General features: G+C 45.0%; 1 protein-coding gene across 1 annotated transcript; it reads right to left on the bottom strand.

Annotated features, from left to right (window-relative positions):
* Nucleotides 1-577: 577 nt before the first annotated feature.
* CENPT (centromere protein T) lies at nucleotides 578-19262 on the bottom strand. The gene is made up of 12 exons (XM_080636606.1): nucleotides 18983-19262; nucleotides 18322-18442; nucleotides 17084-17189; nucleotides 14267-14400; nucleotides 12821-12851; nucleotides 10873-11015; nucleotides 8380-8448; nucleotides 7453-7653; nucleotides 4189-4279; nucleotides 3239-3394; nucleotides 2389-2493; nucleotides 578-894 (listed from the first exon to the last, which is right to left on the bottom strand). The coding sequence occupies exons 1-12, from the start codon at nucleotides 19121-19123 to the stop codon at nucleotides 735-737; spliced, it is 1458 nt and encodes a 485-aa protein (XP_080492732.1). The 5' UTR covers nucleotides 19124-19262; the 3' UTR covers nucleotides 578-734.
* Between the last annotated feature and the right edge of the window lies 1 nt (nucleotide 19263).

Below are 19263 nucleotides of genomic sequence, written 5' to 3'. Positions count from 1 at the left end.
GCCTGCCCCTCCCCTCCCCGTCCCGGCCTTCCACACTCTCACGTTTCGACTTCGAGCGCTGCCACCTTCCTTCCCTCGCACAACCCGTCGCTCAGCTCTCGCACGGCACCAGGCGCCACCGGCCACACGCCCCCTCCCCGTCAAGGCCTTTACGGCCAGGCCACCGCCCACGTGACCCCGCCACACGTTGCAGAGCGCACCCTGGTGGCGCGGAGGGCCGCCCTCCGCCGGCTCACTGAGCCTCGCTCCTCCGTAGAATCCCAGCCTGGTTTGAGTTGGAAGGGACCTTAAAGCTCACTCAGTTCCAACCCCCTGCCACGGGCAGGGACACCTTCCACTAGACCAGGTTGCTCCAAGCCCCTGGGTCTAACCTGGCCTTGAACACTGCCAGCAATGGGGCAGCCACAGCTTTTCTGGGCAACCTGTGTCAGGGCCTCACCACCCTCACAGGGAAGAACTTCTGCCTAAGAGCTTATCTCAGTCTTCCCTCTGTCAGTTTAAATGCAGCAGCCTTTCAGCCCACTTCCATAAGCAGCATTTGCATCGTGCAGAACACATACTTTATTTATTGTGATGCACAAATATTCAAAGGTTACAACAAATTCAGAGTAGTCAAATTATTTGTGGTAACAATTGGTGACAGCCACAGCACACCATCATCTCCAGAAAACATTGACCGTTCACTGCCCCGCTGGTTACTGGTAGAAAACCATTGCACGGAGCAGTGCCAGACATCAGGCATTTTTCCACAGCCTGCAGCTGCTGCTGTGTTTAATTTCAGGGATCACTTTATTTCCACTCACAGCAACTGGAATCAGGAGCTTCCTGTAATCCAGAGGGAGGTGACGCTCAATCAGCACATGCAGCGGTATCTCATCTGTCACCAGCCTTTGTCTTGGTTCAGAAAGAGGAAACCAGAGAAGACAGAGTCGTTAGTGAAAAGTGTTTCTACTCTAGAGTAAAATTTGTGAAGTTTCTTGCAGTGGCATTTTTGCATTTCACAGCTGAAATGCTGTGGCTGCTGTGACAGATACAGGCTCCTACTTGCAGGCAATGCTCCAGGTCCTGCACACAGTGCAGAGCCCAGGCTCACCTGCACACACAGGGACACAGCAGCTAACTGCAGCAGCTCCCACAGAGCTACATGCTCACCATGGCAAGGGCCAGCACACAGACGTACACCTCTGCCAGGGCCTCACCACCCTCAAAGGGAAGAGCTTCTTCCTGAACTCTCATCTCAATCTCCCCTCTGTCAGGTCAAAGCCATTTCCCAAGTCCCTACCGGCCCTTGTCAAAAGCCCCTAGACATCTACAAAAAGGTAAAATAATACGTGTTCAGAATCCTCAGCCATGGCCAAAAAAACCAACTTCCTCAGCCTGTTCATACTAACATCAGTACACACCTGTCAGGTGGGAAAATGAAAATCTCCAGATCAGGACAGCAACAGGTGATTATTTCTAACCAACAGCCCCAGGTCCATCACACAGGCCCATGCAAAACTAATGCCCTCAACCAGGCATGTCCTGCATAATCCCTCGGATTACTTGTAACATTCCATCTGAAAGCCAGTGGAAACAAGGAATAATAACCTGGAGTGACAAGTCAAAATGAGTGATGACTGTTTTGGGCCCCACTGAACTGAAGAGGGCTCCCAAGCCATGAGCACATTCCTGTGTTTTGGTAACAGCACAGAATAAATTCAGGCATGAGATGGGGCAACTGAGACAGCCCCCAGGGAAGAGCAGCAATGAAGAGGCTCTGAGAACCATCACTCCAGGCTGCTGGCCAGGGAGCACGACTGCCAGGAGAGGCCAACCCAGGCTTCCCAGGCCAGAGGTTCATTCTGCTCTGCAGAGGAGCTCCCAGGTTGAACCCCAAGTACCAGCAGCTGCAGCAGCAGGGAGAGTGGGGTGTTGTTCGTAAGAGTTAAGTGATCAAACCAGACAGCAGGACATAGGGAAATGCTCACACTGTTTCCATTGCAAGTGCTTTTAGCAGAAGGCACTCAGGGATGAAAACTATGAAGCCCCACCTCACGCTTGCTGCTACTCTGTTTTATGACTAACACTACCTATTTTGCAGCTGTAACTGCTTCATCCTTGCATATATGACCCTCCTCTTGCTACTAGTTTCTCAGCTGACTCCTTGTGTTCCCAACCCCCCACTACTTACTCTTGCCCCTCCACCACTGTGGAGTATAAAAACCCAAGTCCACCAATTCCCTCCTGGAACAGAAGGCCAAGTGGCATTGTGCAGAGTAAGTCACACAATACCGACTTACTGCTGAAATACTTAACTGCCAGTGCACACCTTGGCAATGACTGTCTTACTGGGCTATCCAAGCACCACGTAAGATTACTACAGGTTAAAGACAACCCTTCCCTTACCTTCTCATGAGGACTTCTACGTCAGACACTTCTACTGTCTTCCTCCCAGCATGGCTAGCGAAAGCTGCCAGATCACTCCAGAGCTGCTTGAAGTATTTCTTGGTGCTGAAGGAAGATTGAGGTCAGGCTGTGGAGTATGTGAGCACCAGCTACTCACCCACTTCTGTAGGGCAAGCTGCACCAGAGCTGCTCATCGTGCACGTCACAGCCTGCCACTGAAAACTCTGGGAGAAGAAACTCCAGCCCCGGAACAAAGTTTGGCTTCTCAGCCTGGGTGCCCTGGAACTTTACAGCCAAGACAGCTGCGAATGAGTTGCACGACTGCAGCCAGAACCCTTTCCAAACCGCCCACATGCGCAAGAACAGGGGTTAACCCCAGGGGAAAACTCAGCAGTGAGGATCAGACTGTTGGCTCTTGTGGTATTGCTGTTCAAACAACCCACAGGTCTTACTCATGAAGGTAACATGGTCCATGAATTCAAGAAAGTGGGAAAAAGGGATCCCAATGTAACAGTGCACAAGTGGGACACTTTGACCTTGCCCAGCACAAGAACAGTTCTCCAGAGCCACACAGAAACCAACATCACCTGCCACATTTCTGTCCTCCTGTTGATCAGAGCTCCTGTGACTGTCCCCACCTGAAGAGGGAGGGCTCTCTGCTTGCCAGCAGCCCTCCTGATGCGTTTCTTATTTCAGGGGAGGACCAGAAGGAAAAAAAAAAAAAAACAAAAAACCCACAAACAAAAACCAACCAACCAACCAAACAAAAAAAAACCAACCCAAAACACCAAAAAAACCCCCAAAAAACAACTAAAATGAGTGAGAATGGAAGCAGTTTGTTGCCACTTACCATTTTTCAACAGTTCTGAATGATTCTGTGGCCACTGGCATTTTCGCATAGTCCTTAAATACACTCTTTACCAAACTACTTGACACTTTAGGCTCCAACGGCTTTTTCCATGAGCACTTTAGAACTGGCTTTGCCTGCTGTGGCTGCAGAGGAGGCCTTTGAGGCAAAATGAAAATGCACACATCAAATGAACAAACACAGAGTAGAGGGAGAAAACACAGTGCTGAGTTTGGGCAAACCTTATGCTGAATTGAAGGTCTAAGAACTACTTTGAGCTGTTAATTTTTAATCCCTCCCAATTCTTCAAATCCCTCATGCCCATGAAGTTCAGTTTGTGAACAGTTCACATGGCATCATGACCTTGGGAGAAGCAATCCAGCCTGAATTTCCCAAGACAAGCATGTTAGCATAACAAACAGTTGGCAAACCAGAGTTCTCTCCAGTATACCAATGCAGTTTTCATTGCATCCCTGTAGGACGTGTGGCAGGAGTACACAATGTCTGAGGCATCCACAGGTCACCTCTATTCCACTGTCATAAGTTGTAACATAGCTCCACTTCAGCAGAGTATCAAGAACACCTTTTTCTATTTTATAAATATATTTTACTATTCATGATTAGAGCAATCATCCAGCAACTCTGGAAGCATCATTCATCTCTGTTCACAGCAGGAAAGGGCACAAGAATTTGATTTTACCACTTACTGCTTCAGTAAACAAAAATATAGTCATGGGCTAAAAAAGTTCCCCAGGCCCTGCTGTTAGTGGTTCTGATGACATTTGCTTGATAGACCTTTATTCAATTGCTAAAACAGTGGCTGGACTCTCTACTCCCTGCCGCAGCTGATAAAGCACAGAACCAATGCAGCAGGGCTCAACTCATTCCCCCTGGCATTCACACCTCCTAGAGACACTTCTACCAGGCCACCGCTGAAGGTTGCTCATACTTACTCAGGAGCAGCAGGTTTTGCAAGTGATGGAGTTAACAGTGGTGGCTTGTAGGCTGCAGCATGGACAAATGGGGGCGTCTTCATGATACCCTCTGTGGACAAAACGTACTTAAGGAACTGGATTCTACTTGCAGAGCTCTCCAGCAGGTAGTGCTGTAGCAGCAGACAGAAATCCAGCCATCTTTTCACACATCAGCTCTGGAGCCACACTGCCTGTGCGCAGGCTGTGGCTCCACAGCACACTGAATCAGAGCAACTGCCTTCTGCTGCAATGCCATCCACCCCACCTGCTGCCACGTGGGATGGTGGCTTCCCTCGTGTGCTGGACATGCTCGGGGTCAGGCTGCAGTGGCTGTTGGCTGTGTAGACTGAGGCTGCCAAAGCTGATGCCTCTTTTCCCATAGAGAGCTTCAAAGTCTGCAAGCTACCTCCTCACCATCCTGCTAAATCAGTGTCAAATTCTCATTAACACAGGGATGAGCAGAGCAACAAAAATCATATTACAGGGGCCAGTTTACGAGTATCACAGAATCCCAGACTTGTTTGGGTTGGAAGGGAACTTAAAGCTCATCCAGTTCCAACCCCCTTCTACTAGATTAGGCTGCTCCAAGGCTCTGTCCAACCACTTCTTTGGGCAACCTGTTTCAGTGCCTCACCACCCTCACAGGGAAGGACTTCTTCCTAAGATCCAACCTAAATCTCACCCTGTTTCAGTCTAAACCCATTACCCCTTGTCCTATCACTGCAGACCTTGATGAAGAGTCCCTCTCCAGCATCCTTGTAGGCCCCCTTCAGATGCTGGAAGGCTGCTATGAGGTCTCCACGCAGCCTTCTCTTCTCCAGGCTGAACAGCCCCAACTTTCTCAGCCTGCCCTCATATGAGAGGTGCTCCAGCCCCTGATCATCCTTGTGGCCTTCTCTGGACTTGCTCCAGCAGCTCCATGTCATCCTTATACTGAGAACATCAGAACTGCACACAGTACTCCAAGTAGGGTCTTCCCAGAGAGGAGCAGAGAGGGAAAATTCCCCCCCTGGAGCTGATGCTCATGCTCTGGGGATGCAGCCCAGCACATGGCAGGGTTCTGGACTGCGAGGGCACACTGCTAGATATTGTATGTGCATGCAGATGTTGCACACACGTGTGTCGTGGTTTAAGCCAGTCGACAAGTCAGCCATGCCGTTTCTACTCCTCCCCCAAGAGGGATGGGGAGGAGAATCGAAAGAATGTAACTCCCATGGGTTGAGATAAGAACAGTCCAGTAACTAAGGTATAACACAAATCACTACTGCTACCACCAATAAATAATGATAAGAGAAATAACAAGGGAAGAGAATACAATACCACCCGTCGGAAATAAGCCCGACAGAGAAGAGGACGTGCCCTTCCGGGTAACTCCCAGTTACATCCCCGGGCATGACGTGCTGTGGTATGGAATACCTCTTTGGCTAGTTTGGGTCAGGTGTTCTGTCCCTGCTTCCTCCCAGCTTCTCCTCCTCCCTGGCAGAGCATGAGACTCACAAAGTCCTTGGTCAGGATAAACATTCTGACCAGCAACTGAAAACATCAGCTTTATCAGTATTATTCCCAGGCCAAAAGTCAAAACCACAGCGCTGCACCAGCTACCAAGAAGGAGAAAAACTGACTGCTGCTGCTGAACCCAGGACAACGTGCTAACACACACAGTGTGCACACACATTGGCAGGTAGCATGTGTGCTGAGACTGGCATTGGCCAACACTCCAGCATGTCCAGGACCTCTGGATGCCACCCCTTCCCTCCAGTGTGTCGACTGCGTCACACAGCTCGGTGTCATCAGCAAACTTGCTGAGGGTGCTCAATCCCACTGTCTGTGTAACCAACAAAGATGTTAAACAGGAAGAGATGCTACTCTTTGTTTCACCCTGCCAGCAGCGATCTCTTCATCAAGACCTTTCCATCTCTTCATATAGCTGTGTTAAAGACAACCACACTGACACACTGTTGTAGACACCCTAAAAACCCTCACAGCTTTCCTTGTGGCAGAATTGTGCCAGCCAAACAGTCATCTTTGCGCCTTTCACACTGCACAAATACATACAGGCCTGATATCTCATTACAGCTGAATTTCCCCACAATGCCTCAAATCCTAGTAATGGGATTATTTTAGAATGTCCTTAGTTCAGTTTTATATCAGGGTGTATATTGTGCATCAAAAGACTTTAAGACCAGTGCCAAAACCACCACAAAACACACTCTGGCCATTCTTAAACACGGCCTCGATCAAAGAGAACTCAGTCTGATGTATAAGTTCTTCCAAAGGGTGTAAGTACTCTTGGGGCAACAGAACAGACTGATGCAGTGTCTGAAGGACTGTTTAGGAACAGACATTTCTAGCTTTCTGGAAAAACCAGCCTACTCTTTTGGTTAATTGGAAACAAAATCTGTAGCTGCACATACAAAATATGGGGTTCTATATTAGGTTTCAAGTCTGGACTCATGAATGGCTGTGGAAGCAGCAGTTCCATGCTAAGGCATTACAAAGTTAGTATGAAGTTAGGAGTCAGGAAAGAAGGAATAAAAGAGAAGAGAAGGCTGGGTGAAGACCTCATAGCAGCCTTCCAGTATCTGAAGGGGGGCTATAGGGATGCTGGGATGGACTTTTCATTAGGGACTGTAGTGATAGGACAAGGGGTAATGGGTTAAAACTTAAACAGGGGAAGTTTAGATTAGATATAAGGAAGAAATTCTTTACTGTAAAGATTCTTCACTGATTCTTCACTGTAAGGATGGTGAGGCATTGGAATGGGTTGCCAGGGAAGTTGAGAATGCTCCATCCTTGGCGGTGTTCAAGGCCAGGCTGGAGAGAGGCTTGGGTGTCATGGTTTAGTGTGAGGTGTTCCTGCCCATGGCAGGTGGTTGGAACTAGATGATCTTAAGGTCCTTTCCAACCCTAACTATTCTATGATTCTATCTTAAGGTTCTTTCCAACCCTAACTGTTCTATGATACTCCTGTGTCACTTCTATAAAACCACTTTACAATCGGTTTCACCTATTTGTGCACTTCCACTACTTTCAGCTTAAAAAGCACAAGATGATCTAGGTCCCTGAAGCACCTGATGAGGCAGTAAAATCTGGCCCTAGGAACAGCAGCCAGCAGCTTCCCCTGGACTACTTGATGGACTAAACAGTTAATAATGTTATTATCCTACGTTGTTCCTTAATCGATCAAGAAATAATGGAAAAATTTCTCCAACTGCCTCTGCTACTGCTGAAGGTACTACTTACCTTCATTCTCAGTGTCTTCAGCTTCATCCTCAGTAGGCTTTTCTTCTAGACTATCCAATTCTATCAAAATAGCCTGGTCCTCTAGTTCATCTGCTTGTTCAACAGCATCCTTCAAGGGCTCCATCCCAGATTTTTCAGAGAAGGTAGGATTAGAATGCTTACTCAGACTTCTAGCTCCAATACCTTGGGCAATCTCACGCTCTGGATTTCCAAACAGAAAAAATACATCACTGAAACAAGTATCCTAGCCAAAATTTCAGAGCACTCATAAGAACAAAACCCAACTTTCCGTTCCTGACAACACTGCTGCCAATTATATTCCTATCTTCAAGGATAAAGCATCAGCACACTAAACTAGACAAGCTAAAGCATTGAAAACCCTCAGCTTTTCCCTCTGCTACATCTAGGTGTCAAACAAAACAAAACAAAAAAATAGCAGTTGGCAATGTGGAGTAGACCATGAGATTTGAGTGCAATTTTTAATCTGAGCTCCTTTGGAAATGAATTCCCTTTAGTAAATACTTTTATCTCAAGAAAAGTCTTACCAAAGCCTTAATGCAGCATCTTGAACACAGAAGACCCAACAATTCAGGGAAAGTAAGTTGGGAGATCCTGATTTGCCAACACACTCAAAAGATCTCCAAATTTTATCAATCTCTGCCTGATTCTAGAACTTCCACTGGTAAATTTTAACTGAAGATGCCTTCTGCAATTATATATTTCTAAACACTACTGCCAAAGCAGTTTTGGTTCCCATTTGAGCAGAATGCAATCTTTCAGCTTAAAATTAGTTTGCTATTTTCCCAGTATTTAGCCCAGATTCCAGAATGCAAACAGAGTTAACAAGTATCTCCCCCACCAATGATGCCAACAATCATCTTGAGACATCTCTGGCATTACAGATTCAGTATTAGAGGTTGTCCTCACCAGCTTCAGGAGAGCCTTGGTATTCAACGCCTCCTTCTGCTATTCCCTCTTCTTCTGAAGGGGCTGCTTCTGTGAAAGGAACAATGGAAAAGACTTAAAAAGGATCCTAAACTGGATCTTCATTACTTACTAGAAGGCAACCTTCAAGCTCTTGTCTAAAGAGAAAAAGATGCTGGCTAGTCCTGAAGAAAGATAACAGCCAACATGGCTTAAATAATTATAGTAAAGCATTAGAATGCATACAAACCAAAAGAGTGATTAGACAGATGCATTCCTTGCCAGGAGGGAGCTATTCATCTTTCCTTTGGGAAGATGATCAGTACTACGGACCTATCAAAACGTATTAACCCATATTCCATTTGCAGAACTGTGAACAGAGAAAATACTGACAAGAAAACACATGAGCAAGTCACAGACTCCATTGAGAAAGCTTGTCTGGAAATGCTCATAGCATCAGTCTCTCTCTGACGAGACTTCAATTACTTTATCTCCAGTATCTACTGCACAATAAAGTCTTGATTTCACCCTGTGAGTCACCTAAAAAACTCTTAATCAGATTAAAGCACTGCATTCCTTTCCAACACTGAAAGCACTTCTTACCCTCTCTGAAATTCTCTTCCTGATCCGCTCTGTCCACTGTCTTAGCCATCTTTTCTTCTGTATCACTTACATCTAGGACCTCAATTATACAGGCCACAACATCTCTCAAAGACTTGCTGAAAGATCTCTTAGGCTTTTGAGTGACTGAGGACCCCAAACATTTACTTGAACTTCTGAATGGCAAAGAGGAGCTCTGTCTATTAACAGCTAGTAACTGAGAGCATTAATGTGCCCCTAGTCTCTTTTTAAACCTTTTCACTTTCCTGGTAAGTTAAAAAAAACCAATCAAGCAGAGAGAGAGAGGTACACACAAGAAAACATTTCTTCTTTACATGGAACAGCTCAGAGAGTTCACACTGAATCTTAGGAAACAGTTGGAAAAGTCCTTGCAACTATTTTTCCAGCTCAAACTGTGGAGCAACACTGGCATCAGCTACTTTTGGTAAAACAGCAGAACTAGGTAACCATTCACATTTTACCTTAATGCCTTACAACCTGCAGCATCTTTCAGATACACTCTTAACCTTCTTCTCTTCTTCTCATTTGATCCAGTCCCCTATTCCATGTCCTCCCCATTTACCTCCATGCCTACTGCTGGACTCTTCAAAGCAACCAACTTTTTTCTACTGATCTCTTCTCTTGTCCTTTCAACACAATCTTTCCCTCCAGCATGCCACAGACAATCCTCCAGAAGCAGAGTATGTTGCAACAGTCCACTAGGAATTAATTAATTTCTAAGGTTTCCAGAGCAAGAACTCTTCTCCTGGCTTGAGCAGTACTGAATTCATCAACCATTTTTTAAACACCATGGCCCTTCTGGTAAAGGATCATAAAAAACCCTAAATGAAACATCACCTGTTCACACTGCATGGAAAGCATAGGGAACTTTGACTGACAGTATAAAGCAGATAGAGCCTGGCTCTTTTTAGTGGTGCCCAGTTCCAGGAGAAGTAACAGGCACAGACTTGAACACAGGAGGCTCTGTCTGAACATCAGGAAACAATTTTTCCCTGTGAGGGTGACTGAGTCCTGGGCAACCTGCTCTGGGTGGCCCTACTGGAGCAGAGGGGTTGGAGAAGATGACCTCGAGAGGTCCCTTCCTATCTTAACCATCCTGTGATTTCAGGTATTACCTGCTAAGCCCCAAGTCCTAACCCATAGTATTCACCGCCAACCACCACTTCTTCTAAAACAGAGAGCTGACCCATTGGGTTATTATTTCCAGTTAGTCCACTGGGAATGATCTTGCTTATTTTCTGGTGGGTTTTCAGGCGATTTTGAAGATACAGGAGTCATACTGTCAACATGCTCATGATCAAGGACTAAGTCCTGAGAATATCCTTGGGACAGTCTCTTGCCTGTACCCACACTTGTCAGCATGGTTGTTTGACTCCCAGGTGACATTTCTGAGTCCACAAGATAGCTCTGTGCTGTTTAGAAAGTTTTAAAACAAGTTTTATGTCAAAAAGCATTTAAGGTCACAGGAGACACATTTATTACCAGGACTTGCATAATACAAAATTGAAACCATTCAACCAAATTTTATTCATTCTCCATAGATGAAAACCTGAAATGGTATCTCTACACTTCAGTGTCCCAAACTTTCTCCACCAAAGTGTCTCCCCAGTACCCACAGTTACAAACATGATATCAAATGATTCCTGGTATAAATCACTAAACTGGGTAGAGCACATACTTACGCACATAGAATCAAAGCAAGTACAGATACAGAGCCTCATTCTAATCTTGCTTCCCAAATTATACTGGATTTCTGTGAGCGTGCTAATACCCTTTAAACCATAAAATACAGACCCACGCTTCAGAAACTGCTTCTACAAGCCACCTTATAGAAGGCACTCCCTCCCAAAACAGAAGGAAGAACATGAAAGAAACCTTTTCTCCTCAGCATGTCCTGTTCCACTTTGTCTTCAAAAGCTTTTATGTCAACAGGTTTGCGATTCTTTGGTCTCCGGCAAAGGCGCCTCCTTTCAACAGTATCTGGCCGGACCAAGTATCCAAGAGACATGCTAAGAGATCTGTCAAAAGAGGAAAGAAAAAATAATTTTCCAAGCTTACATACTCCTTTTTACTCTCAGATTACAAACATGGTGCCAGTAACAGCAAGACAATTATTGTCATAATCATTATCAATTACTACAATCATTATCACAATTATTATCAATTATTATCACAAATCCCTTAGGTAAGAGAAATTTCCCCAAAAAAACCTTGAAGACTACATGCCAGCCAACTTTAAACAAATAGTTGAATTCCATGATACCACATAACATCAGGATGTGTATTAGGAGAGACAGGAAACAGACTGTTTTACAGCCTCCAGCCTCAAGAGGGCTGCAACACCACATCTGATGAAAGGTTCAGGAATTTTAGACGATTTAAAGAACAAAAAGAAGAAATAAAAAGGGGGGAAAATAAACGCTTGAGACTAAGCTGTCTTCTAGATGACAGCAGTGTGGTAGGATGACTTCAGACCAAGTCTAAGAAGCTGCTTAGTATCAGTATTCACAGCTAAGTGCAGCTACCAACACACTGTAACTTTTTAAGACAGAAGCTAAGATAGCAACCTGTGAAGCACGGGACGAGATGTACCTCATTGTAAATGTTTTGCATCTTAAAGAAACTGGCCATGCTCAGCTACTTTCATTCCCTCTCTCAAGGCAGCCTAATGAAAAAGGGGGTCCAGAGGATTCACAGGTACATGCACTGAAAGGCAGGAAAGGTGCTGGTGCACTGCCATGACACAAATGGCATGGAATAGGTAGGTAGGTAGGTAGGTACTGTCCTGGTTTTGGCTGGGACAGAGTTATTTCTCTTCCCAGTAGCTGGTGCAGTTCTGCGTTTCTGCCCTAGTGTGAGAACAATGCTGATCATAATGATGGTTTAGTTATTGCTCAGTAGCGCTTGCCCTGATCAAGGACTTTTCAGTCTCATGCACTGCCAGTGAGGAGGGGCACAAGAAATCAGGAGGGACACCAACCCCAAACCACCCAAAGGGGTATTCCACACCGCAAAGCATCATGCTCGGGATAGAAACTGGGGGGAGTTGACAGGAGGCACTGACTGCTGCTGGGGATTGGTCAGCTGGTGGTGAACAACTGTGCTGTGCATCACTTGAGGTTTGGGGGGGAAAGTTTATTCCTTCCTCTCTCTTTCCCATTATAATTATTATTTTATTATTACATTTTACTTTTATTTCAATTACTAAACTGTTCTTATCTCAACCCATGGGTTTTTAGAATGCAGCCCTGTGCAATAGCCTTGTGTGGGGCCACAGGCAAGGGCTGCAGTGAGAAAGGTGAATTAATCTGCTAATTATGCCTAGGATCATTAGCAAAGTGCATGGTCAACACAGCAAAAGAAGCTCTCTGACTTGCTAAGAAGCTTTTGAAGTCCAGGGAAGTTGAATTAAAGATTGTGCAGATGAAACTTACGTGATGAGACAATTAACAGGCAGAGATAATTAAATATTCTAAGGTCTACTACGTACTGATTTATTTTTGGAAACAGAATGAAAAATTGGAAAGAGAATGAAAGGAAAGAAGTAGTGATCCTACTGAGTAAAGAGACTAGTGATAGCAGCAATTAGAGCTAGCCCAACCTGAGCATAGCAGAACCATAGTTTCCGAAAATCACAAGGTGTGTAGTGTGACACATTCAAATGCCATCACTGGGTGGGGGGTGGAATATGATTGTGTTATTACTGACAGAGGTCTTCATCATGCACCCAGGTCTATACTGCTCTTCCCAACTACAGAGATGACGAATCAAGGCAGCTATAGTTAGGACAGCTAGGAGTAAAGACATTTCAGTTTAAACTCACCCAGCCACAGTGCTGTCCAGCAGTGACGAAGCTAGAAAACATTGGTGATATGTTAGTTGAGAAAGCACAGCAAGTGAGAAATTACTCTCTACACCACAGGCTACAGGAGCAACCCAATGGTCCTCCTTCTATGTGCTACAATTCTCAGAAGTTACATTTTAGACAGAACAGAATTAGATGACGGGTTCACTTTACAAATTCCTGTCCGCATTTCAGAACTGTGTATGAGAATTCTAATAAGCAGTTTCTGAAAGGGTAATAAAAGTTACTTCAAAGAAAATTGAATACGGCAGGTGCCCTCCCACTCAATAATATTAATCTTACATTAATAGCAAGATGCTAGGGTAGGGCCTCAGTCATAACCACTCTCCAGCAACACAAATCAAACATTAAAGCACCTGGAAACTTAAGAAGTAGATTGTGTGTGAAACTGTAACCCAAACTTGTTCTACTCATGAATTCCCCAAAATATGCAGAAAGCAGATCTGGAGCACACTGACAAAATCACAGTCATACTAGAAAACACTGGAGCATGCAATGGTCTGCTTTTCAGAGCTGCCTACATTTTACCAGCACATGTTCAGACCAAGTACCAGGCTAAAGGCAGACAAGCTGATTTTTTCACCACAGGTGACTCATGGTGGGATTCATCTCCAGATTAAAGTATGCAAACACAGGTGTCTATGTTCCCAATACAGCCAAGCACCATTAATCAAAAGTAGGTGTCTACTTTAAGGTAAGCTAAATCACTCTTCATATTCCACTGACCAGACCTTCTCTAAACTTCAGGAGGACTCCAGTTACCTCATGTACACACAGGCACAGAGCATCTGTAATTTGGCCCTGAGGTCTCTAATTTGGAGTTGAATCCCACCCCTGAATTCTACTCCAGTTGTTACTGCCAATAGGATATATAAACTAAGAGGAGGTGTTTTTACTGTCTTTGTTAAACTGCAACTAAAATCAAAATTATATTTAACAAATTTTGCATATTTGTATTTACATGGAAGACTCAGTCCAATATAAAACATTTTCTTTTATAAAGCTGTAAGATCCTTTTTTCACAAATAAGAACTTAATAACTTATTTGATGTAACTGCTGTGAAGTCTGCAACTTGCTGTATTTTCAAGTTTCTGGAATTGAAGGAAAGATAGGGATTGCTTTCTATGGAGATACTTCAAAACTCAAAGAACACCCAGCTATAAAAAGAGTCAAGAGGTTACAGTCAAGGCAGAGTTTGTAACTTTGCTCAAAAAGGCTTATTTTCAATTTGATAGGAAGGGATTTCCCTTCTCTGCTACGCGCTTTGCACAAGATGCTGCAATCTTGCTTTCAAACTTATAGCTGCTCAGCTGAGAAGCTACTAAGAACTAAACTGTAGCAGATGAAAATCCAGTGACAACAAAAGCAGTGCTGAACAAGGCAGTTTTTCACTGTGGCCTTACCTTGGTTCTGGACAAGTTGTTGGCTTACTGCTCTCTCAAACTCAGAAATTTTCAGTTGCTTTGTCTCCTTATTCAGATGAGGTACGAAGACAGCTCTCTCCTCAGGAACAAGCTCTGGCAGCTGCATTTCCTCCCTGCCAACACAAACCAAGCCTTTAACAGAGGATGCTATCATCACTTAGCTACCCTAAGATAAGGCCCCTGTAATGCCACTGAAAATCAAATTAAAATGATTTGACCTTGCTGCAGCAGAATTAAGGAACTAAGTGATCAGCTTGGCAAATGCTGGAACATGTCATTCCCTCCTACTAAATCAAAGTAAATTTCACAAGGAGAATCAAAACTTGAGTGTATATTCAAAATAGCAAGGTTCAGAAAGGTCAGACTAGAGTAAAAGCTTGGACTTTCAACAAGCTCCATAGCAGTCTCCTCCTAACAGCCCAAAGGAGCAATTAGGCTTGGCAATCATTACAATGTAAACCATAGAATCCCAAGTTGGTTTGTGTTGGAAGGGACCTTAAAGTTTATTCAGTTCCAACCTCCTGCCACAGGCATGGAGACCTTCCACTAGACCAGGCTGCTTCAAGCCCCGTTCAACCTGGCCTTGAACACTGCCAGGGACGGGGTATCCACAGCTTCTCCGGTCAACCTGCGCCAGGGCCTCACCACCCTCACAGGGAAGAACTTCTGCCAAAGATCTCATCTTAGTCTCCCCTGTTTAAGTTTCAACCCATCACCCCTTGTCCTATCACTACAGTCACTGATGAAGAGTCCCTCTCCTGCATCCAAAGAGGGATGAAATGAAAAAGCCATCATCATGAAACAACAGTAGGTACAACAAAGCACAGTGGTACATGGAATGGACATGTCACATCCCAGCCAGGTACTGGGTCAAGATAAGGAAGTAAGTTCCTGTTTTGTTGCCCACCTTTAGTGAGAAGTTCCAAGAGTCCCCTTCTCATGAAGGTCATGTTCATGCAGTGAGCTGCTGCCAGCACCGCACTGAATAGTAAGACCATCGCATTCACAAATCTGTTCCCCTTACAAATCACATTCTCTACCACACAGAAGTGTAGCTAAGTTTCATTTCTTATAATGTAAGCCTAAAGTGGTTAGAATTAACTGGCTTGTGGCTTGTAATGGGGAACAGATGTGAAGCACTGGGGAAAAGATTGTGCTGTTTTGTTTGTTTTTTTTTTTTCCCCCAAATCTCTCCTGGAATGCACTATTACAGCTAAGGAAGGCAGTGCCTGTCCAAACAAAGGAAAGCCCACATCAACTAAAGCAAGGCTGTGAGAAAGGATTTAAAACAAAAAGTCTACATCTATTTACATTCAACAACTAGCTAACAATGGAATATAGAACCCTGCAAGTATCAGCTGGCTTGGCTTTTCAATTGAGAAAGGCTGAGAAAAAGCACAAAGAGATTCAAGAACTACAACAAGCAAAATCAAGAAGGAACTAAAATACTATTGCTGGGTTTTTTTTTTTTAAGAAACAAAAAAGAACAAAATACAAATCAACAAGCTGCCACACTTACAGAAAACTCAGGTGTTTCTTCCTCTATTAAAATATCAATAGAAGCTCACTTAGTATTTCGCATGACCTTATTTAAGGCTGCTTGTGGTCAATGTAAAGAGTTTAGCTACAAAGGCAAAGGAAATCACATTACTCAGAACAGTCTGTTTTGCAGTAAGCAAAAATGGGCACCACTGTTGTGACAAAACTGGTTAAAGCAAATTACGACTTATCACCACAACTGACTTTCTTCTGTTTCATAATGAAGTCAATGAACCATACTTTAGCCTCTCCAATTCAGTCAGGCCTAGTAACTTAAAATATTAATGGAAGCTAATGCCTAAAAGCAGCTGGGCTCCAAACCACTCTACAGGAAGAAAGTTATCCTGAGCAGTCCAAAACAAGGACAATCAAGAAGCAGCAACACTGTATAAAGCTACAGCAGCCTGTGCTCTGAATATAAGACGTGGCAGTCACTCGTTACAAACCAGAATTGTCAGCATGCAGCCTGGAGCCTTGAAGAGATCCAAGAACTTCTTTAGTATGTCACAGACAACTGAGGAAAGTACATTCCCACCAAGAGATTTCTGATTTTCAGACTTAACAGGCTGAGAGAGCTGGACTTGTTCAGCCTGGAGAAGAGAAGGCTCCTAAAGGGGAGACCTTAGAGCAGCTCCAGAGCCTAAAGGGGCTACAAGAAACCTGGAGACAGGCTTTGGACAAGGGCCTGTAGGGACAGGACAAGGGGGAATGGCTTTAACCTGACAGAGGAGAGACTGAGATGAGATCTTAGGAACAAGTTGTTCTCTGTGAGGGTGCTGAGGCCCTGGCACAGACTGCCCAGAGAAGCTGTGGCTGTCCCACCCCCAGCAATGTTCAAGGCCAGCTTTGACAGGTCTTGCAGCAACTTGGTCTAGTGGAAGGTGTCTCTATCTGTGGCAGGGGGTTGGAACTGGATGATCTTTAAGGTCCCTTCCAACTCAAACCAGTCTGGGATTCTATGATTCTCCTAACCAGCACTTCCACTGCAAAAAGATATTAGAAGTCTGTATTTAAGAAGGGGGACTAGGCACAAGCCCACAGTATTTGTTTCTCAGTCCCTCAGTTCCAGTGATTCCTATGTGACTTTCAAAGCTGGAGAGGTATTTATGAATATCTCACTGGACGAAACGCAGTGCTGATCACTGAAACAGAAGCAGAGAAATCCTGTTCCCCAATCCCATCATTAGAACTGCAGCTACAGTGTAAAAAAAAAAAAAAAAAAAAAAAATTGAAGTAAAAATGTTAATAATTACTTACATGCTGGAAAGCCTCCCAGTTGAGAGTTCTGCTTCAGCTTCTTCTGCTGCCGCTTCTGGTTCTTCATGTTTTGATATGTCAGGTACCACAGGTGAAGCTGGTGGAACTGCCAACAAACCAAAACATTATTATTTTTCACAGTTCAATCCAGCAAGAATGCCAAAATGCAGCAGAGTGACAAACCTACACTATATTCTGTAAGTTACGTGTATTAATGGGTTAAAAGAACTGGTTAAAACTATTTGGGTTCTACTCAGAAGGATGGCCTGTACAGTGACAAAGCCAACAGAGTCCTACACGCTGGAGTATGTGATAGTGTGTGCCTCTGTGATTTACCCATGGTCCTAACGGTAAAGGCAGCACAAAGATTAGGTGCTTGGTCCCAAGACAATTACAGTAAGTGAAGAGAATTTTCAAGAATATGACTTTGCCAGTGCAAGACCTGGTCTTTGAGACAGAGCTGCATCATCTGTTCTCATTCAGCTGCCACTGAAGTGATTTCTCTTTCACACTGTTGTGGTTCAAGCCCAGTTGGTAACTCAGCACCATGCAGTCACTCGCTCACTCCTCCCCTTTCCCCTCCCACCTCCAGGTGGGATGCGGAGGAAAATTTGAAGAATGTAAACCCCACGGGTTGAGATAACATCAGTTTAAAAACTGAAGTATAATATTAAACTACTACTAAGAGAAATAACAAGGGAAAGAATATAAAACTAAAAGGGAAAGGGGAAAAAAACCAATAAACACAAGTGATGCCCAACACAATTGCTCAGCACTTGACCTATATCCAGCCCAACCCGAGCAACAATCTGGGCCTTCTGGGTAACTCCCCCAGTTTATATACTGGGCATGACGAGCTATGGTACAGAATACTCCTTTGGCTAGTTTGGGTCAAGTGTCCTGTCTCTGCTTCCTCACAGCTTCTTGTGCCTCTCATCACTGGCAAAGCATGAGACTGAAAAGTCCTTGATCGGGGTAAGTGCTACTGAGCAACAACTACAACATCGGTGTGTTACCAGCATTTTTCTCGGACTAAAGCCAAACACAGCACTGTACCAGCTACTGGGAAGGAGAAATATAAGTTACAGCCAAACCCAGGATGTACATACATTGGTCATGCAAGGGTCTGTATTTCTGTTCGATGTAACAGGGTAAGAACAAGCTACAGAAGAACATCTATTCTCAACTCCACCAAAATATTGTCCTTCTCTGCTTCCCTGAAAATAAAGGATGCTTACAGATGTGGATGATTTTCTTGATCAAAGTCCGTGGTGTGTCACCAGTAAAATCACACAACAATGGCCCTGGCCCCACCAAAGTACTTCTGCCCAAATTCTTCTTTCCTGGATCAGATCTGGTCTAAAGAGAGATATTAGACAAACACAACTCAAAAACTGTATTTTTATCACTAGAGACGACTCTTAGCATCAAAAGCATTCATCATGCATCCTCAAATAACAATCTAAGCTACTTAACACATCTTCCAAATTCCCAAACAAGTTGGAACAACAAAACACATCTGTTTTTTTAACAGTACTGCCACGTTGGTTTTGGACAGGAGACAATTCACAGTGATGCATCACCCTCATCGTGAACCAAAGCCTGAGAGACTTGAGGGCAGGCCCACGGCCCCTCACGCGAAAGCCGCAAAAAAGGGTAACAAAACACAACCATAAGGGAGGTGCGAGGCTCTCAGGGCCCTGGCTACTCGGCGAGCGAGGAATTCAGGGTGTTCGGCCCGTTTTACACATTAAACAAAAAAGGAGCACCCCGTGTTCCCCGGCCCGGCCGCGAGGGCCTCGCTCCTCTCGGGAAAGGCGGGCAGCGCATGCCGGCCGGTCCCACCTCGGCTTTCTCTCTCACTTCGTCCCGTATCCTCTCCCCGGCCCCATCCATCACCTCGGCTGCCGCTCCGGTGGTCGAGCGGCGGGCGGATGAGCGGAGGGCAGGCATACCGGGCGCTCCAGTAGTCGAGCGGCGGGCACGCACACCGATAGATCCGGTAGTCGAGCGGCGGGAGGACGAGCGGAGGGTAGGCATACCGGTCGCTCCGGTAGTCGAGCGGAGGGAGGATGACTGGCGGGCGACACCAGCGGCTGCTCCGGTGGTCGAGCGGCGGGCGGAGACAGCGGCCGCTCTGGTGGTCAAGCGGGGGCCGGATGAGCGGCGGGCAGGTATAG

This window comes from Psittacula echo (assembly GCF_963264785.1).
Source record: "Psittacula echo genome assembly, chromosome: Z".
Taxonomy (NCBI): Eukaryota; Metazoa; Chordata; class Aves; order Psittaciformes; family Psittacidae; genus Psittacula; species Psittacula echo.
This window is presented reverse-complemented; position numbering and strand designations above follow the sequence as displayed.